The sequence below is a fragment of the Rhamphochromis longiceps genome, linkage group LG16 (genome assembly GCF_057381845.1).
Source record: "Rhamphochromis longiceps isolate RC_006_pf linkage group LG16, R_longiceps_female_GT1.1, whole genome shotgun sequence".
In the NCBI taxonomy this organism is placed as follows: domain Eukaryota; kingdom Metazoa; phylum Chordata; class Actinopteri; order Cichliformes; family Cichlidae; genus Rhamphochromis; species Rhamphochromis longiceps.
In genome coordinates, this window is record NC_140572.1 from 23,947,888 (window position 1) to 23,973,987 (window position 26,100).

General features: G+C 38.2%; 1 protein-coding gene across 1 annotated transcript in view; it reads left to right on the forward strand.

The window, feature by feature from the left end:
* The first annotated feature begins 231 nt into the window (after window positions 1-231).
* The window catches only part of stk39 (serine threonine kinase 39), a 33,162-nt gene continuing 7,293 nt past the window's right edge, over window positions 232-26,100 (forward strand). The window contains exons 1-14 of the mRNA XM_085384466.1: window positions 232-821; window positions 2,323-2,435; window positions 2,695-2,803; window positions 4,207-4,345; window positions 4,658-4,713; window positions 5,732-5,841; window positions 8,824-8,925; window positions 9,286-9,419; window positions 9,562-9,610; window positions 10,790-10,855; window positions 14,989-15,111; window positions 15,838-15,867; window positions 16,283-16,339; window positions 17,148-17,209. Of these exons, the coding sequence (XP_085240592.1) occupies window positions 716-821; window positions 2,323-2,435; window positions 2,695-2,803; window positions 4,207-4,345; window positions 4,658-4,713; window positions 5,732-5,841; window positions 8,824-8,925; window positions 9,286-9,419; window positions 9,562-9,610; window positions 10,790-10,855; window positions 14,989-15,111; window positions 15,838-15,867; window positions 16,283-16,339; window positions 17,148-17,209 (1,256 nt within the window). The 5' untranslated portion in view covers window positions 232-715. The remainder of the gene's footprint in view (window positions 822-2,322; window positions 2,436-2,694; window positions 2,804-4,206; window positions 4,346-4,657; window positions 4,714-5,731; window positions 5,842-8,823; window positions 8,926-9,285; window positions 9,420-9,561; window positions 9,611-10,789; window positions 10,856-14,988; window positions 15,112-15,837; window positions 15,868-16,282; window positions 16,340-17,147; window positions 17,210-26,100) is intronic.

Consider the following 26,100-nt stretch of genomic DNA (forward strand, 5'->3'; position numbering starts at 1 on the left):
AAAATTAAAAAGAAAAATTACCATTACATATGTTAGAACAGCTTTGAATTGCTTTTGAGTGAGAAGTGGATCCACGCTGTCCCAGCAAAGTGTCTCCACAGCATGTAAGAGCCATCAGATTCTGTCTGGGGCCAGATCAATCCAATAGGGCACCTTTGGGGTGTGGTGGAAGAGAAGATTCACATCATGGATGTGCAGCCAACAAATCTGCAGCAACTGTGTGACGCTATCGTAGTGGGTAGTGGACGCACACAGATCAATAAACAGTCTGATGGCGCCATCTGCTGGACAGTAGTATGATCGTCACCAGCAGTTCTGACTGCATGTGACATATTCTGGACATATTACTGAAGTTACACACACGCGACGTCATCCTCACGTCAGTATTTTAACACATTCATTGCTATTTTAACTCAAACTCAATTTCCTTAATATATGTAATGTAACCATTCTTCTAGCAGAGGTTTTAAATTAGGTGTATAATAAAGCATCTTAATCACTAGTCACTGTCTCGAGCGCGCGCGCACGCGATCCGTTATTTTCCGGGTTGTGCTCGCTCTGCGGTAGAGGCGGCTCTTCCTCTCCTGCAGCTGCCAGCTGACACTAACACTGAGGAGGTGAGGTCAAATTTGACTCTCTCTCTCTCTCTTCCTCTCTCGCTGCCCGTCAGTCTGAGAGAGAGGCTGCTAACAAGCGCAGCATCATCATCTTCATCATGGCGGATCAAGGCGACTGTACAGCTCCTGTCCACCACCCGCAACCACCGCTGACAACCAGCTGGCCAATTACCCGGGAGTCCTACGAGCTGCAGGAAGTCATAGGTTAGTGTCCGGGGATGTACTGAACGCCGTGTAACTATCGTGGAAACCCAGCCCGCGGCGGGTTATCGGAGGTGAATGACGACGAGGGCCTACCGGCTTTTTCATATGCAGCAGCCTCCCGCAACGCTTTGCAATGCGGATGTTACCAGACACAGTCAGGGACTACCGGTTCACAGCTCACGAAGCGGAGTCGGGTAAAAAATCTGGGCCGCTGCACGCGCGTGAAACTGTCACGTTCAATAAGTGGCTCTCCGGCGGGCTCCGATCACCGAGCTTGACTCCAGCTGTGCTGATTTTATGGCACGTGTCCAGTTTATTAGCAGCTGCTTAAATCACAGATGCTGCGGATCTGTGAAGGCCACGTCGTGCCGTCTGTGGTGGCAAATAACTTATTATGTCCACATGACGAGCTAAATATACAGCTACTTAGTATTCATACAGCTAATAATAGCAGTAATGGCGATCATTAAAAACTATGGCAATAGAGGAATTGTTACTTTTAAAACAATAAAGCTTGCCCTAAAAAGTCACTCCGCCGCTGTGTTTTCTAATTATTATTTTGATTGTTTAAAGTTAACACGTGATCGCTTAAGTCCAAAAATTCAAGAAATCCAGTTTATACTCATATTAATTAGAGAAAAAAACTTTAACATTTTTTACATTTATCGATTCAAATGATTAACACAACTTTTCTGTTGTGGACTAATGCGTTATTGATTAATTGAGACACATGACTCAGTTTGTAAGCATAGCTTATATGTAGCTGCAGTGTGAAGCATTGGTGTTATAATATTCCATGTTGTTGTTATCCTGCAGAAAAACCAGCAGGTATCTGCATTAACTTATTGTTAATATATCAGTTAGTGTTTATTTTACAAAGACATTTAAAACTTAAACCTAACTTATTTTATTGCATGAATCACCTAATGCTGAGTTATATCACCTGAGACATAATACTGCTAACCTTAAATGCATAGAAGAAAAGCAGAGGGAAGCCATATGCATATTTTTGGCAGCTGCATGCACTGTGCACATGAGCTGACAAGTCAAATCATGAGTGATAAGAAGTAGCGCCTCCGCTATGTGCAGCTGACAGTGATGAGTAAGTGAGACCGCCCGCCCCCCCCCCACACACACACACACCTCAACTTGTAGACAGTCACAATTTGTGATGTGTTCTCTGGTGTATCTGCTTCTAACAGTTTGTAAGCAATATGTCATGTGTCACAGCATCTTGGTGTGAACAGCTCTGCTACTACACAGCGTGGCCTGATTTGTAATGAGTCGAGTAAACGACTCATCATATTGATTAAAAAAAAAAAAGAAGAAAAAAATAGAAGTTCTGTTATTTGCTAAAACAGAAAAGCTGGGAATCTGTGAGCCAGACAAATCCATAAAGCTACAAACTGATGCTGAATTTAGTCTTCCAGCTGTGCGTAATGCAATTCCCACTTGGCTCCTGTTTACTTTGTCATAGCTTCATTGTGGCTCTAATTCTCAGGCAGCGGGGCCACAGCTGTTGTGCAGGCAGCCCTCTGTACCCCCAGACAGGAGCGTGTAGCCATAAAGAGAATTAACCTGGAAAAATGCCAGACCAGCATGGATGAACTATTGGTGAGTACAATAAATACGGGCTGTTTTCTCAACCCAGTGTTTTGTTTTTTTTACACCACACCCGATTCCTGTAGTACTACTTAACTTCTGCTACATATTGTTATGGTTCTCATTTATCTATTAATGCAGTTTGCATAGAAATCTTCTAACTTTCCTGTTGTTTATGCAGCTCGTTGCAGATTATTAAGATAAAGCAAGTGCCCTGAATAAATGAGATGTCCTGTATGTGAAATATCCTGTCATTTGCTTCTACCAATAGAAAGAAATTCAAGCCATGAGTCAGTGCAACCATCCCAATGTTGTCACATACTACACCTCCTTTGTTGTGAAGGATGAACTCTGGTTAGTCATGAAGCTTCTGAGTGGGGGTAAGCTTCACCTGACACGGGTGGCTTAGTGATGCATTCATGCCATTCATGTGATAACATAAGTCTTAAATGCCCTTACACCGGTCTGTGTTTAATCTGATTAAAGAACAGCAGTGTATCAACCTGTGTTAATGCCTAGTTGACAAAAAGCGTTACATCTGAGAAATTTCAAAACTTATTATAAAGCCAGTTTCAGTATAATAATCCATTATAATTAATAAAAAAATTTTTTTATCAGGTCAGTTTAGTTTTGCTTAGACTCCAGTAGTTTTTGCTCAGTTCAGTTTTTATTAGTTCAGGTATCATAATTTGTAATTGGTAAGGTTTAATTAAGTTTTGCTTTATAGTTGGAACACTTGTAGATATTGTCCTCACAATACAAATTTGACCACACTCATGAAGACTAAAATTAACGACATTTGCTCGTCATTTTTATTTAATTTTGTAACTGTTATATATCTCTGTAAGTAAACTAAGTAAGTAAGTAAACTTTATTTATTAAGCGCTTTTCACAGACAGGCAATCACAATCTCTGGGACAACAATTGTAGACCAGTGTCGGGGTTGTTACTCCCAAAAAAATAAAGCAGCACGTAACTTAATTACTCTCCACAGAAAGTAATAACTCGTTACCGTACTTTCTCATTACTTTGTAAAATTACCTGAAACATAATGTTATATAATTACCATTTAACAATATAAACCTAAGGATCCAATCCTGTACACCAACACAAATCCCTAGGTTTCTTTTAGTGTTTAATTATGAACAAAAATCTGACAACACAACGGAAAGCTGAAAACGTAACAGTGATTCTGCTTTACAAATGTGCACAGGTAGGAAGTGAGCCTGACTGCTCATCACTGCCTTTAATACCTGTTGAAGGTCAGGCTCTGGCTGCTGGGCTGGGTTCTGCATACACTCAGGTTTATCATCGCTCTGGGTTCTTGGCTAGTTTTGTGTTAGCAGACTGTCCGTGCAGTGCTATTAGGAGCCAAAGTTACCAGTACAATGTGGTTGTTTCTTTTCTGTACAGAGCTTGCACTTTACCATTGTACTCTTGCTCTTTTGTACAATAAAAATAAAAGTAATGTCCATATCTTCGCAGTAAACCACTCTGACATTTTCCAGCACACGAACTGAAATCAATGTAATGTGATCGCAGTAACACCCAACAGTGGTAACTAACTAGGAAACCATAGGTTTAAATCACTGAATTAAGTAATTTCAACTGTAAAGACAATACAATAAGCTGCTCCCTGCAATAAAACAAATTTAAAAATACCAAAATATACAAATACACAAACACTGAAATGTAACATAAATTAATCACTCAACAGATTTTTGTTTCCCATTATTTTCTAAAAATTAACCATGTTTTCTTTTCTTGGCTGGCATCTTTTTAGGATCTATGCTTGATATAATTAAGCACATAAGCAAAGAAGATGATAAAAATCGAGCTTTAGAAGAGCCTATCATTGCCACTATTTTAAACGAAGTTCTGGAGGGTCTGGACTATCTACACAGAAACGGACAAATTCACAGGTATTGGTTTATATCTTTTTCCTCTGTTTAATCAACATTGTTTGATTGAAAATATGATCCGCTATCTAAAAAACCAAGTGGTAATGTTGAAAATGAACACAAATACGTTCATTCATTGGATTGTAGCTCAGCCGTGATCTGTACACTTTCTGGTTATCAAGGTCAACGTGAGTCAGACTTAACCCTCTACGACCCCCATGGGCATAGTTCTATATGGTGATGGTTAGGGCGACACGTTAACAGGAGTGGAAGAATCAATGCTGCTCCACATGACTTTGTTGTTTGACTGCATTAATGTTTTGTTGACCTCAGGGATGTGAAAGCTGGGAACATACTACTGGGGGAAGACGGATCTGTTCAGATTGCAGGTTTGTTGAATACTGTGTAACACTCTCTTAAACCTCTTTTTTTGGTTATTTTCACACTAAATGCATGCACTGTATTTGTGGTAAGATGGTGGAATTGATTTCATAGGTTGTAATAATTAACAGAGAGCAATAATGTATGTTTACGTTTTCTTTTTTTTAATTCGAGAATCATAATTCTTTCCTAATTATTGTGTGTCAGCTTAATCAGTTACTCCATTGAAGCTGTCAGCTTTTTAATGCTGTCTGTTATATTTAATTGAAGTGACTGATTATAGCCTTTAATAAAAACAATTACAGGAATTAGAAAAAGCAGTTGACTCTGTAATAAAATAAAAACAAAATATCTGCAGGTTACCAAATAAGCACAGCAGGATAAGCACAAGTGTAACTCGTTGAGTTAATTAGTTTCAGGGTCCTGATGTGAATGCATTATTTTGGCTGATACTGGATTCACACTATGTTGCCTGTTGTTCTTGTTCTTAAACAGACTTGTTGCAAAGCTTACACTCACTAGCCATGTTATTATGTTATTAATTGTTATTAATTGGATTCACCTTGCTAGTACTGGGTTGGATGTACTTTTCCACTCAGTAGCACCTAAATTCTGGAATAGATTCAAAAATAATGCTGACATAATATCACCATACAGTCACTGCAGATTTGTCAATAATAATAATAATAATGATAATAACATTTTATTTGTAGGCACTTTCCAAGGCACTCAGAGACCGAAATCACAGTATGCGCACAAATTTTGAATCTACCCGCTTTGACCAGCTCATTACATAGGCATGCATGCAGCACTCATTCCAGAGGAGATCAGCTTTTCATACTGTGACGCAGTAAACAAGCTAAAATGAAAATGAACAATTCTGATGTATTTGATGTTCAATATTTACTCTTTACCCTGCAGCAGTCACACAGGGTTTTGACACAGATTTTTAAATGAGCCAATTACCATGTGTTGTTGTTCTAAAATCTTCTCTGTTGTTCTGATGCTTTTCTTTTGTTTTTACAGATTTTGGAGTGAGTGCATTTCTAGCTACAGGGGGTGACATGACTAGAAACAAAGTTCGAAAGACCTTTGTTGGCACACCATGCTGGATGGCACCAGAGGTGATGGAACAGGTGAGTCTGTTTCTGTCGAGGCAAGAGCTGATGAAAACGTTTATGTTATGTACTGGAAAAAAATGCAACTGGTCTGTTTTGGGTTTTTGTATTCTAGTCTTTTATTAACTGTTTTCTGTTTGGTTTCACTATCCTTGGTTTTTGATTATAGGTTTAGGGTTTGATTCCATATTTTTCATCCCTTTACCTTGTGCAATATTTTCTGTTATTTTTGAGCTCTTGATGTTTTGTCCCAGAGTGGATTTTCTTTAAACTTAGCTTTGTTAGTTTGGGTTGGTTGTTATCTTCCCTCAATGTTGTTGTGTTCTGTGCCTTCCTTTATATCTTCAAGTCTGTGTTGCCCTATGTTAGTTCTTTCATGTATCAGCATTTCTTTGTTTTAGCTGGTGTTATGCTTCAGTTCCTGTTTTACTTTTTTAGTTGTCCCTTACGTTTTGTCTTGTTTTACTTCCTCCCCAGTTTCATTGCCTTGATTGTCTACATCTGTGTCTAGTTTGCTCCAGTTGTTGTTCACTTCCCTAAACACCCCATGTGCATCAATAGACAATTGTTTTCTTTTTGTTTTACATATTTATTTATTGGTTATAACAAGTTTTACATAATACGCTGTGATAAAATAAGAGAATAAGAGATAAAATAATGACAAAAGACATAATGATTGAAACAAAAATAAAGAAAATCATAATGGGGGGGTCAGACAGACATATCAAATTAGCACAAATTACATTTGTCAATATAGCTAAAAATCATGGGAGGATGATTATGGAAAAGCTGACTTATTATAAAGAGTGTTCTTGTGTGCTTACACCTGTCCTCATAGCTCACTGGGTTAAGCAGGTGACCCATATGGCAATAGACCAGCGGTCCCCAACCTTTTTTGTGCTACGGACCGGTTTAATGACTGACAATATTTTCACAGACCGGCCATTAAGGTCTTGGATTAATACAACAAAAAAAATGATACAACCAAGACAAAAACTGTGGTATTTTGTAAATAATTGACACGAATTCACAGTGTAATTGTGTAACTTTATTAGCAGCGTCTTCTTGAAACACATCCTCCTGCCCCTTAATGCTCTCTGATCGTTATGGCAATGCGTAAATATTTCTTTCAAAATAAGACACACAAGTACAACACGGGAAAAGACCCAGGGGAACAGACTTATAAACCCTGAAAACCATAAATTTTACACCCGAGCCTCAACTCTTGCGGCCGGTAACAAACGCGGCCCGGTAATGTTCTAGAATTTTGTCCATATGGCCCAAAACATATCCAGTTTGTTTCTTAATACATAAGTTATTTTCTCCAGAGTTAGTATAGATGTCAGTCCATTAAGCCGCTGAGAAAGTCCTCATAGTACAGTATTTTCATGTACTCTTTTGGGTTGTGTTGCGTTGCTTTCTAGGCTTTTTATTTGGTTCTTGTATTTTGCTTTTAGATCTTTTCATCAGACTGCTCACTTTTGATTCATTCAGTCTGCCTTTGTTTCCTCCCTTCAACACTCCACAAACATAAAAGCAGCAGCTAGGCTGCTAACAAGCACTTGCACATCAACCCTGTGCTTGCTTCCCTTCACTGATCATTCATCCATCTTCTTCTGGTTATCCATATTCAGGGTTGCTGGGGGGCTGGAGCCTATTCTAGCTGTAATAGGGTGAGAGGCAGAGTATACTCTTGACAGGTCGCCAGTCTGTCATAGGGGCAACACAGAGAGGCAGACAACCCTTCACTCTCACACTCACACCTACAGCCAATTTAGAATCACCAATTAGCATGTCTTTGGATTGTGGGTGTAGCCAGAAAGAACCCACATAGACACAGGGAAAATGTGCAAAGTTCACACAGAACCCAGGAGCTTCTTGCTGTGAGGTGACAGTACTAACCACTGTACCACCATGCTAGCTCTTCGCTGGCTTCCAGTGAAATTCAGATTCAATTTATTAATCACTTACAAGGCCATACATGGTCAGGGTCGTGCACATATCACAGATCTGCTGAGACCTTGTTTTTTTATTAAGGCCTATTAACTGTTATTTTAAATCCAGCTTTTAAGGTTGGAACACATACACTTTGAAACAGCCTTGCAGGTCAGCTGATTAAGTGGGGGGGGTTTTTTCAACTTCTACTGAAAACCTTTTTTTTTAGCCTTTATTATGATTATGATATTAGACTGGAAGGTGAGGGAAGATGAGCAGTAAATGGCCTAGGACAGATTCAGACCTAGCCTTCTGCAATAGTCTATTGCAGTGGTCTTTTCTCGTGTTGTACTTGTGTGTCTTATTTTGAAAGCAATATTTACGCGTTGCCATAACGATCAGAGAGCATTAAGGGGCAGGAGGACGTGTTTCAAGAGGACGCTGCTAATAAAGTTACACAATTACACTTTGAATGCGTGTCGATTATTTACAAAATACCACAGTATATGTCTTGGTTGTATCATTTTTTTTTGTTGTTGTATTTATCCGAGACCTTAATGGCCGGTCTGTGAAAATATTGTCGGGCATTGAACCGGTCCATAGCACAAAAAAGGTTGGGGACCGCTGGTCTATTGCCATATGGGTCACCTGCTTAACCCAGTGAGCTATAAGGACAGGTGTAAGCACATAAGAACACTCTTTATAATAGGTCAGCTTTTCCATAATCATCCTCCCATGATTTTTAGCTATATAGACAAATGTAAGAACCTTAGTGTGAATGTGTTGTTTTTTGTACTGTATGTTGGGATATTTACACTTAAATATAAATGTGTGTCTTCATCCAGACTGTTAAAACACATAAAAACTGCTATACAAAAAAGTTATTATTATTATTATTATTATTATGTAAAATGTATTTGCCTGATCTTGTCTCTGCTTAATGCTAGCCCTTTTTGTAATGGAATGCTGTTATTTTTGACATGACAACCAATAGCAGCATTGCCTTAACATGAAGCCTTAAGCATTACTTTGGTATTATACGGTACTGTAATTCTGTGTCTGCAGGTTCGGGGCTATGATTTTAAAGCAGATATATGGAGTTTTGGAATTACAGCGATTGAATTGGCAACAGGCTCTGCCCCCTATCACCGCTACCCTCCCATGAAAGTATGTGTTCATTCAGTGTTATTTAATCAGTCTTGTAACATATACTGGTGCTGGCAAAGAAAAAAGAAAAGGAAACTGGCCATAAACCTTGATAAACCTTCTCCTAAATAAACGTCTTTGAGGTTTTCTTAGTAATGATGAATTTTATGTGGAAAGAGAGCAGTTTGGCTTGCTGCTCTTTCTGTAATTGGGAAACCTAAGAGCTAATAAACAGGCAGCGTTTCATCTAAGAGATACTCATCTTTATGTTCCACAACATTTCCCACAGTTTCCTGCTCTTAGTTTCTTTTCCTCATCTACAGATTTTGTACTGGTGGTGAAATGTGTTGGCAGTTATGACCACTTCTGTTGTCTTTTCAGGTTTTAATGCTTACCCTTCAGAATGATCCACCCTCTCTAGAGACAGGTGTTGAGGACAAGGAAACTTTAAAAAAATATGGCAAATCATTTAGAAAGCTAATATCTATGTGCCTTCAGAAGGATCCTGTCAAAAGGTTAGCAACATGTTTATGTATCAGGCAAATATATCAATGGAGAGAGCTGATGCAATTATTGGTCAGTGAAATGACCCAATCGTGACTAACATTCAGTAACTGTAATGATGCTTTCTTTTTTCTTTGTTTGTTGTATCTCTAGGCCTACAGCCGCAGAGCTTTTGAAGTGCAAATTCTTCCAAAAGGCCAAGGTATTTGTCTCATCTCACTATCTTTTGTTATTATTGCTGTCCGTTTGGATTTATGCCAGCGACGAGTCAGATATACACGCAGTGAATGCTTTTTTATGCGTTTTTGATGTTTATACTTACTTGGATGAATCAGCAATGACATAAAACATAACCTAGCTACTATTATTTAATATATATGAGAAATAGTAGTATTATTTAAATGTTGTTCTCTTATAATAAGCACTGTGTATTCCTGAATTTTTTTTACTATAATAGTGATTAGTTAAGTAGTTAAATGGTGAATAGCCAAAATCTTTATAACAAAGTTATAAGATTACAAAATCCTTTTTTTCCAAGTAGATTAGCAGTTAGAGAAATAGTCTTTTTAAGGTCATTTTAATTTTGTGAAAAGTACTGCAGCCTCATCTTGCTGTTTCTGCATAGCCAGTAACCAATTTATACCAGGGACTTAATAAATCCATTTATAGTACTGTGCAAAAGTCTCTAGCCACCCCTCCATTTTTTATGTTTTGCTTTCACAGAGCCAGACCTTCGAATACGTTTTAAACTTGAGCGATAGTTCTCCAGCTCTCTGAAGTTCTTTCTTTCTTTAGACATGGCGGGTTTTTTCACTAATCTTTGGTCCAGTTTTTTACCTGACCATTTTCAGATGATTTTCAGATGATTTTCTTTTGTTAAGCCACTTAACACTTAAACACAGTGGAGGCTCTTATCGTGCGTTCAGCCAGTGGTGTTGAGGATCTTATTGAAAATGGTTGAACTGTATATGTAGGAAAGTATCGTAAGATTTGTATCCACCATGCCTTGCCATCTGGAAAGTGTCCGTTTGACAAAAGCTTTTTTTTCAGAACGACAATAGTCCCAAACACACTGCCAAAGCAGTAAAAGCATAACTGAATAGAAAAACACACAATGAAACCTTGTCAGTCATGGATCCAAGGAAAAGCTTTAAATGTCCTTCAGCAATGTCCTTCTGTTTTTGCCTTATATACAGTATTTTCTTGCATGTTTGCAAATGTTTCAATAAATCACAGCACTTATTTCTCATTTTCCTTGCAAAATATAAAGAAATAAAAGGTGTGTCAAGACTTTTGCTCAATACTGTACTTCTCACGTGTCGTCCAGCCTTTGGATTTCCATCCGTCTAACTTAGTTATATTTTGACCATTTTTTTCACAGAACAAAGAATATCTGGTGGAGAAGCTTTTGAGTCATGCACCAAAGATTTCTCAGAGAGCGAAGAAGGTATGTTTGGGTAAACATTCTAATAAATAACTCAGCTATTGACTCAACATGAGCGAATTATGGCAGCAAGGAGGAACTGACTGAAGTGTCTGTCTCCAGCAGAGTGCTGCATTTCCAGTCAACACATGCGATGCTCTGCGACTTTCTTCAGCACCTCAAACACTTTACACCCTGTTGTGTAGATTATGTAAAAATATGGGCAACTGCCACGTAACAGTCAGACGGTACAGCTGTGTGTCAGTGGTTTCATGTGAAGCTCTTTGCATGTGTCACGCCGGAGACAAACAGGGTGAAATTAATTGTTGTGGTTAGGTAACAGAAAGGAGCAGATTATTGCTCAGTTCGCTTGCTCTGTTTCCCACTGGTCACAGTTTACTGAGAGGAAGTGCAGCTTTTGGACACAGCTGATATTGACTCCACATAACATTACGCCTGGATGGCCAGGACAGAAGTGGGAACACGGGCCAATTGCCAGAAGGCAGAGTGCAAGTGAGTGTAGAGGTGGAAATTCACTGACATGGTAAAGGAAGGACATCGTAGATAACATGGTCATTTCTGTGTATGACGTCGTATTTACGCACAAACATAGCTTGGCATCAATAGAAAGGGAGATGACTATGGTGGGTGGTATGTGGAAGTCATAACAAAGAATGCTAAATGGATATAAACAAGTGCTGCAGTATATCAGAGTTTGACAGTTAAGTTTATTACAGCCATCACCTTCTAATTTAGGCTGTATTTATGGTCACTGATACACAAATTATGCAAGCTTTGCAATTGGAGCCACATTACTTTGAACTTGCACAGCAATATTTGTGCCAGTGTGAAATGGTATCACTTTCAGAGAGTATAAAATGGATTCTGTGGAGCCTTTTAATCACAAAGTGGTGATGCACAACAACTGTGTAGTGCAATGAATGCATTTTTTACATGTGTATTCCTCTTAAAAGTACAAAACAGACAGCATGCAGGGTTTACAGGTAGTGTCTGATACACTTGATAGCTTTGCTTTGGGAAATGTGTGGGCTGCAGAGCCAGTGTCCTTGTTGCTTTGTCCCGATTTGACCTGCAGAGTCATCTACATTATAAACTCAGCAACATTACCCAAAGCTTGCAGACACAACAGTATTATAGAAACACTGTCATTGCAGGATGTTGCGACCTTGTGGCCCTGGTTTTGTTAGATCTTATCTCAAGACTCTCAAATCGTCTAGATCGTGTTCTCAGTGCACCTCTCTTTGATCTGTATTTTTCCCTTCTCTTCACGCCTTAGTAACCAGTTGCTCTTTTTCTAATGTTTTTCTCCTATGTGGTATTTTACTGTCAGCAAATGTGGGATTCTTCTCTGATGAAACAAGTCGACCTAAAGCCACACAGCTACTCTTTGACTCTTAAAAGAAACCTGGCTTCTCCATTAACCTGCTCCAGTGAATGAAAGGGAGATGGCAGATTCTGTCACCAGCAAAGTAATTTAAGATGATAATGGAGCTAGAACATTACTCCTTTATCTAACAAATGGAACTAGGATTCAGAAATGACTTGCGGAAATGAGAAATAGGAGAAACTGACTCTTACAGAACATACAAACAGGCATTTGCGAGGGATTTTGCTTTATTTTAAATAGAAATGTTATACAGGATCATAGCCAGCCATTTAAAATGAAGGTGTTTGTGGGTCCAAAAAACAGCAGAGGGCACCCTTACACCCAGTATTGAGTGTCTAAAAGAGAAACTAGCAGGCTTTATATTAGTTCAAAGGCCAGATAAAACTAATGTGTGCTTGAATCATTGATTTGTTGCATAACAAAAAGTAACATGTGATAAGATTGGGATTGATATCAAGTTCAGATGTATGGTCTGGTGCACAAATGATGATGCAGTACTGATTGACTTCTGCTTGAATGCTTTCTGCAGCCTGATTTCTAAAAGAGCAAAACAAAACAAAACACAGCTTTGTACCAGAGTGTGTCGCAGTGTCTGAAAACGCCGTTATGAGCGACCGCCAGCATTTTTAGATTCTGAACATACAATGTTTCTGTTCAATCTTATTTTTAGCCTACATTTTTGGTTCATTTCTCAGTATTCTTCTTTCTGTGAGTGAATGTCAGCTGGGTTTCATGTATGGCTGCCCAGTGCATTGATCTGTGTCTGTTTTGCTCAAGGACCCTGAGCAGAACTGGGGGAGTCTTGGTTCTGTGTCAGGTTTGGAAAATAAACCTGACACCACCACAAGGGTAGTGCTTCTTTAACTTTGACCCCATCTAGAGCTGGGGAATTTTTATGACTCTGCTGCCAGTGGCTTACAGTTTTGTGTGCTCCCTTCTGTAACACTGTGGTGCCCTTGTGTCTCATCTTGCATGTTGCTTCTCTTACATGCTTTAACTGTAGAAATGCAACAAATTATAGGCTTTATGTATTTAGGCTTTGATTTGCCATACTTACTGTTTTTGTCTTGTTATACTTGATACATTTTCAGTTGTATAACTACTTAACTATAACTACTATAACTACCATAGTTAAGTCATTTATTTTTTCTCTTGTATTTATTGTGCTATGCCAAATTATACCTACTGAAATGGTATAAGCAACTGGTGAAAAGTTCTTTCTTTCTAGTTCAGTGTAGGTTTAGTCAATATATATATTTAGTTTTTAGTCACATTTATCAGATGGTATAATACAGCACGTGTATGAAGGCTGCTGACTCACAGTCATGACAAGCCGGTCTCCAGAAACATATGCAACAGTGCTTCCTTGTGTTTATGTTGACAAATGTAAGACTAAAAATAAAGATATTTTCTGTAAATTTTAATTTAGTTTTGTAAGTACACTAAATTGTTTAAGTTTGTTTTTATTTTTTATCTCAGTTAACTAAATGGGTTTTGCATCTATTTGGAAACATGAGTTTATTTGTGACTATAGATGTTATATACTAGTCAAAAAAAGAAATGCAAGATTATGTTTGAACTACATTACCATATGCATAAACAAGACATTTAGTATGAGTTTTTGGGCCTCCTCTGGGCGTGATGGAAGCATTCACTTGTCTGCACATGGTCTGTACAAGTGTCTGGCTCTGTTGTTGAAGAATTGCTCTCCAGTCCTGGATGAGTGCATACTGCAGCTGTGCAGTGGTCATTGATTGTGGCTGCCTCTGATGAACATGCCCACCCAGCAAGTTCCAGGCATTTTTAGTAGGAGACATATCAGGAATAAATGCTGGCCAAGGAAGTAGCTGGATGTGCTCCTGATCCAGAAAAGCTCGAGCTACTCTGGCAGTGTGGGGGGTAGGCACTGTCTTGCTGAAACAACTGCAGGGTGGGGTGCTGCTGCAAGAATGGCACAAGTACAAGTTGGAGGACCGCATTTTGGTACCTCTGTTCAGTTCTGCCAAGAACAGTCGCATCAGAGACAATGCTCTCGTGGACACCGTGGAAGTGTGCAGCAGCTCAGACACACATGCCAGTATCCAACTTGCCAATAGCCCAGACTCGGTCAGATTCAGTCAGTCGTGGCATGAAGACACTGATAACAATGTTGCACATACACTGTTTTGTGTGCTTTAAGACCACTGGCTTGAAAATGCTGTAAACTGAAGCAGTTCTGCTGTGTGCAAGTTGATTTGTCTTCCATAAACAATTTAAAAATCATGCAGTTGACTAAAACCAATCGGGCAGCATATGTTTGGGTTTCAAAATGACGATGTAATGCAAAGATTGAAAACTTTTTCGCAGCAGTTGTATTTCTTTTTTTTGACTAGTATCTTTTCTAATATCTAAATCACAGGAAAAAAGGATGTTTGATTTTGTGAAGTTTGTCCTAACAAGAAAAACTTCTAAACTTTAAACTCCTTTTTTGGTTACATAATAAAGATCTTTTCAGAACCAAGCAGTACCTTTGCCACTGCAGTACCAAACATACTTAACAGACTAAATGACTTGAATGTGGCTTTGTACGTTCACCTTTCATGTCACAAATGCGCAGCCACGTTATGTAAATCACTGAGGTCAGTGCTCTTATTTAAAGGTCTGTAAAAGCTAATGGACTCATGGGTAAAGCACAATGTACAGACACATGAAGTCAAAGGAGCACAAATAATTTAATTAACATCGTGTGCTGGATGTCGTAATGCTGCAGGTCAGGAGAGTCCCCGGCTCCAGTGGCCACTTGCACAAAACAGAGAATGGAGACTGGGAGTGGAGTGACGACGAAATGGACGAGCGCAGCGAGGAAGGCAGAGCAGCGGTAAATCAGGGCAGGGTAGGTGAGACTCCACAGAGGGAGGCATTAATCAATGTGTTTACTCTTTTATGATCATCATCAGTAAAAATCATCATCAAAAGAGCCAAGATATTTTCTCGTTTCAGTCTGAAACTGTAACAGAACTATAACTTCTGCACATAAATTCCGAATATGAGTTATTACGGTGTTGCATGTCATGTCCAACCCGCGGATCAAACCATTATGCAACTTTCCCTTCTGTCTTAGACACTGTGCATTCCGCCCCTTCCTGGTTGGTTAGTTTTTTTGGATAGCAGATGGCTTATCTCTGAGAGAGCCTGTCATGAGGTCGCTGTAATGAGCTGGAAGATAGCTGTAAGGATTTGAGGCAGGAGGAACTAGACAACTATGATCAAAGAGCCCTTTGATAAAGACTCCCAGCTTTGATGTATGATGCAATAAATAATACTCTACCGGCAGTAATGATTTACGAAAAGGGTTGTTTTTAAGGTATATATATATATATTCTTCTTTTCAACACGGATGTGCTTTGGTTTGTTTTTTGCAAACTTCGGGCTGCTTTTCAGTGTAAAAAGAAAGGTGTAGGCATATGTGGATGGATTGATATATACACATACAGTCTGTGAGCAGTGTATGGCTTATATAAATTTTTTGCTCTTTGACAAACTAAAACAGAACATATAAGATGATTATTACCGTGTGTCTGACAGTAAATATATGAAAATGTTTTTTTCCCCCCTCCAGTCACGAAGGGTCAAAGATGACGCCAAAGATGTAAGTTAGATATTCCTCTCCTACACCAATTTGAACTTGCAAAATATCTTAGAATATCTAAAAAGAGTCATAGACAAACCGGCCATATCCTTCTGCTGCTTTACAATTCGATAAGTTGCCAAAGGGGTATTTTTATTTTTAAATTCACTTGACTGTCCTACTTGAGCTGCTGCTTGTGTAAGAATCATGAACTCACTTAATTAATGTTTATTTCTCTGCTCGCATTTTTATGCAGTTTCATTAAAAAATGCCACGAATTTGATTTAACCTGTCCCATGAAGAGAACAAAATGCTCCTCATTGATTGGTTTGAATTGACTTTCCTCTGTTGTCTTTATACGATGAGCTCTGATTTGATATTTACCAAGGATGTAATAGCATTTGCACAATTATGCCTCACATTTTGTTCCTCCTAGAATGAGGAGGATGCCAACAATGTCCCTATTGAAGGCTTGTCTATTCAGCATCCCCAGGTGAGGGATTCGGCAGCAGCACCAATTTGGCATGATTCAATGACCTTGATTCCACTGTGATTGTGTGTGTTTGTGTTCATTTCTGCGCGTGCACACTTAGAGCGTGTCTGTCTGTGGACGTGTCAGTGGGCGTATATTTGTGTGTGTGTGTGTGTGTGTGTGTGTGTGTGTGTGTGTGTGTGTGTGTGTGTGTGTGTGTGTGTGTGTGTGTGCGTGTGTGCTTGCGTACATGGAGACGGTCGGTCTCCTGGAGGGATGCTCTCAGCAGTAATAACTCAGAGTAAATGGTTGTCTGCCTGACAGTGCTAGCTCAGTGACTGGGTGTATCTCATCTGAAAACTCACTGCCATTGTATCCCATTTTCTTTGGCTTTTGTCAGTCTGAAAATGAGCCAAAGCAGTTTGAGGTGTAGTCTTGTGTCCCAGTCAGGATTTAACTCTGACAGCTTCTTAGCAGTCATTTCCTTTCCATAATATCTCATCCTTGCCATATAAAAAGCCCATTCGTAATACGGTTTTGATGACAGTGATAGACCCTTACACAGTAAACCTTCATGTCTTGTTCCTTTTCTTCTCCCTTAAGACTTTCCCTGCTGCTGCAATGAATTTAAGACATTTTCCAGTAAAAAAAAAAAAAAGAAATCACATAGTGTGTGCACACATTTCTTGTTTATGTTCATCTTGAAGTTTGCAGAATTTCATGCTCTCTCGTGCATGCTTTATGTGACTCTCACTCCTCTTTTTCACAGTGAATGTTTTTGCCAGTCTGATGTTTAATCTGCTTCATCACCAGATATTTTCTCATGCAGGTTGAACCGTATGAGAATACACCCTTCATTCAAGGTGCTGTGAACATGGTACTACGGCTAAGGTGAGACTGAGAGACACACATACACACATGAAAAAATCGTCAGTGAGATCTATTTTTCTAAAAGCAGTAAAAGCAAAGAAATGTGCAAGTTTGTTATCTCTGAGTTTAAACAATGCAGGCTTCTAATAGACCTAATGATCTTTGGCTGCCACAGAAGGGATTTGGCATCACCGCTGATCCCCTTATCTCATGTTGTCTTACCGCTGTAGTCAGAGGGAGGGGTGTTACACATCATTGCCTCTCGCGGTGCTCCACAATCTGCTTTCCTCCTTCCTCCCTGCACTTATAGCACCTCACTCTTTTTGCTGCATTATTCAAGACATTGCTGTTTATGGAAATATTCCCGTGACTTAGGGCAGGCTTGCGATTTGGTCACATAATTTTGGCAGCAGGTGGGAGTTCAATTACCTGTGTGGTGTACGGAAATGCATTGTTTATATCTTGGTCTGTATTACTCAGAATGAAACAAACAGAGAAAAGAAGTAGAGAGAATGGATGCTGAATCGGACGGACCAATATGCATTTTTGGACAGCTGAAAGTCTCCCTCTAGCTCCCCGATGAGCCCGGTGCTGAGCACGCTCTTGCTTGAATAGACACCTGAAGGTCTCTCCCCAGGTGTCAATTTTATTCTGTGCTTACCAAGAAAACAATATCTTGCATGCAACAGGTGACGGCTACCTGTTCATTGGTGAAAATTGACTATTCTAACCTGGTGGTGAAAACGTGCAGAGATTTGATGGTTTTGGCTTTTTCTGCTCTTCCATTTCACAGCTTTAAACATGAATTTAGCTTTAAATCAACTTTAAGGAAGTTACATGTGTTTTTAGTAGTACGCCATTTTTCCTCAGCCAGCAAATGACATTGTGTCCACAGAGAAGAGCATTCACTGCGCTTGGTATCATTGTCTTTTTAGGTGAATTTGTGTAGTAGAGATATAGATGTGATACCTAAAATGTAAATCCACATGTTTGATATCATTTGTCAGAAAAAGGTACTGAAAAGCTCCCTCTTCTTTCAGTTACTCATATATTATAATATTTCTGTGTCTTTATCTACATTTAAGGTTTAAAATGCTGTGTTTTGATCATTTCTGATGTTTCAGACAGCAGATGTAACAGTGGAATACCAGAATTTGTCATTTCTAGATATTTAATGTCCTACTGAACATGCATTTTCTGATTTCAATTGCAAGCAATTTGGTGCTGGCTGAGAAAATGTTTCTTTAGGAGTTATTTGACTTTTTCATTGTTAAGAAGCTTTTGGCTGGTATGTTTTAAAGTGAATCAGTGGGGCTTTATAGGATGAAAGACTGCATATTTTGGGATTTTCTTTGGCTGTGCTCCTGAGTTGTGGGGGCAGAAAGATATATTTCTGGCTTTCGCAAATAGGAAGAGGCTGCATAAGAAGCAGTGGATTTAAGAGGGCCGATTAAATAAAGGCTTTAGCTGGAATTTGTCACAATATTTAATGTTTGTTTTTTTGCTATGTTTTTAAAAGTTGAATTTAAAACCGGAACTGAATTATTACTGAGGTTTCACTAGCAATGAACAACTCAGATTTACTAATGAATTGAGTAGTTCCAACTCTGACTAAAAATCAGTAAAACTAATTATGAATAAAGGTTCTTGACCTGACGTTAATGTCATTTATGAGCTGCCACTGTGTAGCAAATGCATCTTTTAAAAATTGTTGTCTATAATGAGTAATTAGACAATTTCATCTTTGTTCTTTTTGTCATTTTGGGAGCCTAAATCATATTGAATGTTGTTACTTGTGCATTATTTTACGAAGTCTTTGAGAAGCTACATAAAAAAACCCTCATCAATTAGGAGAAGTTTAAAGGTTTTCAGATGGTGAATACATCAAAGTAATTGCATTGCAAAGACAAAAATAAACAATTAATTGGTCTCCCTTCTCAGCTAATTAGCATGAGTTCATGGTAATAGGATCCCCTCAGTAGCAGAGGTGTAGGAACAGAAGCGCTGTGATTGGTTCACTCTTTCTGGGTTTTCTTTTTTCTTTTTTTGCAGTGTCATTGAGAACTCCTGAGAATAGCAATGTCAGCAGTTTAAAGGGGAAACGCTTTTGGTGCAATGTCACTGGAGCTTAAAAAGCCAAAATAGAACAGCTGCAAATTGATTTAGCCAAGAGGTGACATTTCCTTGTGTTTTCTTAAGACTCTTGTTTATAAAAGGTAGCTAGAAGTTGACAAATGTCACCTTAGCTTCTGAAATATCATCTTGATATTAAATTTCAGAGAAACATAAATGTAGTGTGTGTGCTTCTGTCAGACTAAGCCTGGAGATATGGGTTTATTGCTTGCGAGCTTCTTGACAGTTTGTGAAGCAAATAAACCTTTCTGTCTCGCTAACATTTGGAAGATTTATCCACCTCACCATCTGCACAGGCAAGCTGCTAGTAGTGGAAGTCGCTGGCACATTAATAAGGCCATGATTTCTCACCAGTTCTGGTTAATTATATGTTTTTGTGTTTTAGATGTTGTTGAGACAAAATATGAAGCGGTTACTCTGGATTCACATTTTTACTTTTCTTTTTACTTATAAATGACAGACTCATTAATAACAAAATGAGCTGTTAATAGCCAAGTTCACAATTAATTTCCTGAAGAGTTTGTCATAAGAAACTTTGCAATTTGGTATAAAGAAAAATTTCCTTGATAGACTGACTACTATTTATAGTTAATTAAAGTCTTTCTCCTGCCATCACCAGCCAATAAAAACATCTTTTAATCAAAATTACACATTTTAACCCTTTTTTGACATGAAAGAAATCCTTTCATTCCTCAAAATAGATTTTATTAGGCAGTAGAGCAGGATTTTATTAGTTCCTGCTTTACTGCAGCATTTCTCTGTACTTGTCAACGCAGGAAACATTATTTTTACTGCAAGTGCCCTGTGTTTGTCAGGGTGAAACAGATGCAGGATTTATGGTACTGCATTTATGTCCATTTGTGAAGGTGCTTTCCTGCATAAAGGTTTATGCAGCCTATGCAAATGAACTTGTTTTCAGTCCTTCAAAAAACCAACAGCACGTAGCTTGATGTGGATGACAGTGTGCACAGGTCGAATGTTGATTTGTTGGAAATTGGGCTACAACAGTTGAGTTCACCGGGAATAGGAGAACTGCAAAAAAAATATCTTTCCTTTCCCAAAGGGTCGCTGCAGCTCATAGATTTGTATATGTGATTTGGCACAGTTGCAAGGCTGTGTTTGTGTCTCAAACCCGTGGAGTCAAATTTGTCTCAATAGGTTCACAAATGTGTATGATAAGATCCACAAGCATAAACTAAGATTTACAAATGTGTACAAGTGTCTGTGGATAATTTTGAGTACTTACAAATGCATGCTTCAGTCCACACATGTACACAGTAAATAGAAGACATGTAGATATATTTTTAAAAATACATCAAAAATTAAATAAATAATCATAATTTACACAAAGCCTCTTAAATTCAGTTTCTCAAATCTGATCATTTTCACTCTTCTACAAGTATCTAAAAATATTTGTGATATTTCACTTACAGATGGTTAAATATGCACGTATCACCTGACAGTCGCATATCATCAAGTGCACGTGTCGCTTCTAATGCTGATAACTTGACATAGAATCACAAATTCACAAAAAGATACATGAAGCTATATTTAATTGCAAGTGGAAAACTGGGACACCTGAGCATCCTTTGTGTTTCTGTGTTCTGATATTTTTTTCTAAATGCACTGAATAGCTCATGGATTGCATGCAGATTTGTAACCCTTTTGAGATTAATTTAACTTAAACAAATGTTTCATGTGCAAGGCAGTGCACCATTGACCTAATAACTTCAGCATGAAGAGCACAGAAAGCGTCTGTAATGGAAACTAGAATTGTTTCTAACACTAGTTTTGCTTCAGCTCTTTGCAAGAACTTTGTTTTTTTTTTTTTCCATGAATAGCTAAAGGACCAACAACAGCACAAACAAGAGTAGCCTGCGCTCTGCAGGCTACTCTTGTTATTTGTGACATTGCCCCTGGTTATAGCTAACACCTACAATATGTAGATGATGGTCTGCATAACTATACATACAGGCAAATATGGACACAAATGCATTGGATTGGAGCTAAGACAAGGAAATAGCATAGAGAAACCAGTCAATGTTCAACATAAATGCTCCTGGTTTGAAATAGAGCCAAGGATGGAACAAAACAGTGTCAGAGCTGGAACATTAAAGGCATACTCTGTGTATTTTAGGGGTCATAGCTTCAACTTGACTAATCTAACACACATTATGAAATCATAATTTACTAATGATAGATAAATCTGGTTACCAATTTCACAAGTTAGCCACATCTTGTTTAGTCAAGAAAATTGGTTTGTTGGGTTTGTTACATATGGAACCGCAGTTCTGTGAATCAGTGTTTCTAAAGCGTTCACTCGTTTTCATTGAAAAGTCTTTAACTATTAGAAGCCATATTCTCCACAATTGTAATTTGTGGGTTTTTTTTTTGGAAAATACAATAAGTTGAACTATTCAGCTGGCGTGTGCTGACATAAAGACTAGCTTACTGTAGTTCAGAGGTATCAAATTCGTTTTGCAGTGTGCCTCAATTTGATCTCAAGTTGGTTGGACCAGTAAAACTATTGAGAAACCTCTTAATTGTTAATTGCCTTATGTCTCAGTTTTTACACCTTAGCAGTTAAAAGGCTTACAGGGTATTGCTGTTACCCTACTCTGAGCGTGGACAGGCTTACACATTAAGAATTATTATTTCAAGGAAGTACTGGCAGCTTGTTGTGTAATTTAAAAATTAAAAATAAAAAATACAGTTTGAACTGTAGCTCAAACAACAGCTAAAACCTTTATAGTGATTTGTAAAAAAAAACAAAAACCAAAATAATATTTTTTTCTGTTATTTTAATGGAATACTAACAATAAAAGTATATTTAGTTTTTATTTTGTTTAATCTATTACTTACTGTGGTGTCTTTGGCGACGTTTACTGTTGAAAATACAGTTTTTTTAGTCCATAAATTTGGAAGAAAAATTAGTTTTTTTTCCAAAGCCATACAGTGGGCTTGATGTTTGACACCCCTGTTGTAGCTTAATAAATATTAAAAGATTAGATGATTTTTAAAGGACAATTTACAAATTCAGATAATCATTTCAATGAATTTAACTGAACTACTTCCTCGTTTGTCCTCTTTCTTCTTCTATTAATATGCAATCTTTCCTCAAAGAGTCAGTTTCCTACAAAATTTAGTTTATCTGTTCTGTAAAAATGATTTACTTTCAGCATAGTGGGACTTTTGTTTGTTGGCCATGGCTTCATGGCGTGCGTTACATTTGCATTTTCTTATCTAAAAATTCCAGCTGGCTTCATTATCAGAAACCTCAGTGACAGCCGACAATGCTGCAGTGCACTGGTGAAACCTGAAGACATTTTTAATGGATTGCACCGGAGATTTCTCTGCCTGTCTCCATTATGTAAAATAAAATGTTCATTAAAACAATATGATCTACTTATTAGTGGATAAGCAGTCCGTGCATGTTATGATTGTACCTCAGGTATGTTGTTTTTTTTTGGGAAGAAATGGGTGCTCTCACTTGTTCTTTTTGTTTTTTTACAGTCACGTGTGTAACTTAGCTCACAGTGTTGTCACATAAAAGTGTTGTTGATGAAATGCAAACTTTACTGTGTGAATCTTCAGAGGGGTATCTCCATCCTCAGTCTGCTATACAGGGATAATCCCGAATGATCCAGGTGGAGTCAGTAGACAGAACATTTTCTAAACACTCTCCGCGGGCTTTCTACAGAGGAAGCAGATTTAAGTCCGATTTTTTTGGGCATGTTTATAATCATCTGAAATACACGTTCCCTCATCAGCCTTGGCAATGTACACTCTCAGCTTCCACCCTGGGAAAAGAGATGCTTACATCCATCTGCTCCACCAGAATTTTTTTTCTTTTTCAACAGCAAAATGTTTTTAAAAAAGTTAATCTGACTCACAGTTAAGTGCTAGTAAATCCTGACTCTCCCCATTTCTTATGCTCTTGCCACAAACAAACTCATTATGGATATGTCTTGACCTGTTTGTGTGTGTGTGTTGACTTATGGCTCTGATCTAATCTAAAATCGGGGTTGTGGACTAGCTGGCTGAGTTATTAAACCAGACTACATACCATATTAATCTTCCCCTACATGCAGTTGTTTTGAGAGGTAGTGCTGTCAGGCCGTGCCTTTATCAGAAGAGAGCCGCTCCCATGTCACAAATGCATTTTAAAGACAGATTTCTAATGCATGGGATGCAAATGAATGCAAGCTGATGCTGCAAGAGGCTGAAAGGCACATTTTATCAATGCAGTCAAACTAGCTGGATGTTTGTTTACATTTTACTACAGTCTACAGTTGAGGCTATACTTCCTCAAAATTATAGTTGTATTTTAGAACTGTATTCTCTAATATAATATATGTATTTACATTTACAATAATCACAGACATATGTTAAACTGTGATCATGCATAAATTAGGAAATACAAAGGTTTTCTGCAAATTTCAAAGTTTCAAAGTTCTAAGGTTTTACATATCAGGATATAATAGTCATTAAGTAAATAGTCTTAAAATTGAGTAAATACAACCTCAGATGAACAACAACACATGACAGATTACACTAAGACAAATTACAGAAGCAGTTTGCAAAAAACTAAATGCATCCTATGATTCAGTTGCTTTAGCAGCAACAACTTCAGTTTCTAATACTGTTGATGAGGAATTTTATCCCACTACCCTTTACAAACATTGAGGTTTGCTGGCATTTGTTTACGTACAGCTCTCTCAACAGTCAACTACAGCAGCGGTCCCCAACCCCCGGGCCCGGTACTGGGCCGCGAGAGTTGAGACTTGGGTGTGAAATGTATGGTTTTCAGGGCTTTTAGCGGTTTTTAGCGTTATTTTGTTATCGTTTTTTTCATTAACTTGGTTTTCCTGGGTCTTTTCACGTGTGTTACGAATAAATCTTCTTTTTTTCGGTACCGGTACTAGTTTTATTTTGTTGTATTTTTCTGCGACACCTTAAAGGCCGGTCTGTGAAAATATTGTCGGCGCAAAAAAGGTTGGGGACCGCTGAACTACAGTATTTCAGTTGAGCTGAGGTTTGGGCTTTGACTGGATCATGGAAACACCTTCGTCCTGTTCTTTTTAAGCTGCTCTGTTGTAGATTTTCTGCTGTGCTTGGAATCTGTTGAATTTCTAGTTTCAGCTAAGCTTTAACTCAGTGATTGCAAAGTCCCCAGATCCCTCGTCTGCAAAACGAACCCAAATCAACACTCCCCTGCCACCGTGCTGGTATGAGGGTTTTTTGCTGATATTCTGTGTTTGGGTTTCTCTCTATGACGCTGTGCATTATGGCTAAACATCTTCACTTTGGTTTGATCAGTCCAAAGGACATTTTTTCAAGAAATCTTGTGCTTTGCTCAGATGCAGTTTTGCAAACCTAAGCTGTCCTGGCATGCTATTTTTAGAGACAAATTCAGTCTTTTTTCTAATTTTACTGTCATGAGCATTAACTTTTAACAAGTTACATGAGGCCTGTAGAAACTGAGATGTAGCTCTTGGGATTTTTGCATATTCTGTGAGCATTGCACAATCCACTGGGGGGAAGATTCCTGGGACACCTGAATGCTCCACATCAATGAAGAGGCAAAACGTCTGCTTGTATAGCGGTGTTCATATTTGCTGATGATCAATTAAGTGCATTTGTTTATCCCGACATGGCTGTTAGTCTCCCTCTTAGTTTTTCACAAACTGCTTCTAAATCTTGGGTTAATTTGTGTTAGATAAATAAGGCCACAGTGAAAAATGTTGTGTCCTGTAATTCATTTGAGGTTGTATTTACAGAATTTTAAAACCTGATAAGGAAGAGATGATTCGTATTATGCGACTGTCCTACTTTCACCAAATTATGCTTCTAAGGAAGATTTTGGTAATTTAGCTTCTAACAAAGAAACACATTAATAAATTAATAATTTTATGTAATAGCTGCTGCTTTTCCTAGGCTGTTCATTCGCTGTTATTATGCAAACTGCCTCAGTGTGATTAGCATCATTTATTGACACCTTTAATTGTGTAGGCTGCTAAAGTGGGGGGTTTTGCTATCACTGTGATTATGAGAAAGAAGTTTTCCCTGCTTGCAGTGTTTTAACATCACGTCATTGTTTTGATTCTGCAGCCCACAAGTTCACTTTTTTCATTTGACTCTTACCACTCTCGTTAGGTTTTTTTAAATGAGAAAAAAAACTCATAGTATGTACTGCACAAAGGTAGAGACAAACAGACATCATTCGTGACCAGCAAGCGCAACACTTAGTTAGGACACAGCTTATCCACCTTAGTAGAAATTACTGAAAAAAACTCCATTACTTGAAAGAAGAATTATGAATATTTATAGAATATAAGAGTAAACAATTGTGAAATTGTTCATTATCAATCTAATAATGAGGAGTTACCATTGTGACTTACAGAAGAGGAATATAGTGAAATATGATATGCAGAGAAATTGGTGGAGTGGATGAAACAGAGTGTTGCAGAGCAGCAGTGACACTGACATCACACAGGGAGAGAGAGACAATTTTCGGCTTAAAAAGCTGAAAAAATTGGGAGGGTGTGTTTGGTTTTTGACATGCAGAGAGCGAGGCTTGTTAAATATGCATAAAACGGTGCAGTTGCGTCTGTGTGAAGTGCCTTGCAGGCTTTGGGTTATTAGTTTGCAGCTCTCCTTAGTAAACTAAATATTGTTTGATGGGGGGGGCAAATATGGTTTTAACACAATCGCTGCAGTCGTTACAAATGACGACACAAATGGGGAGGGTGAAATACAGATCTGCACGGCCACTGCAT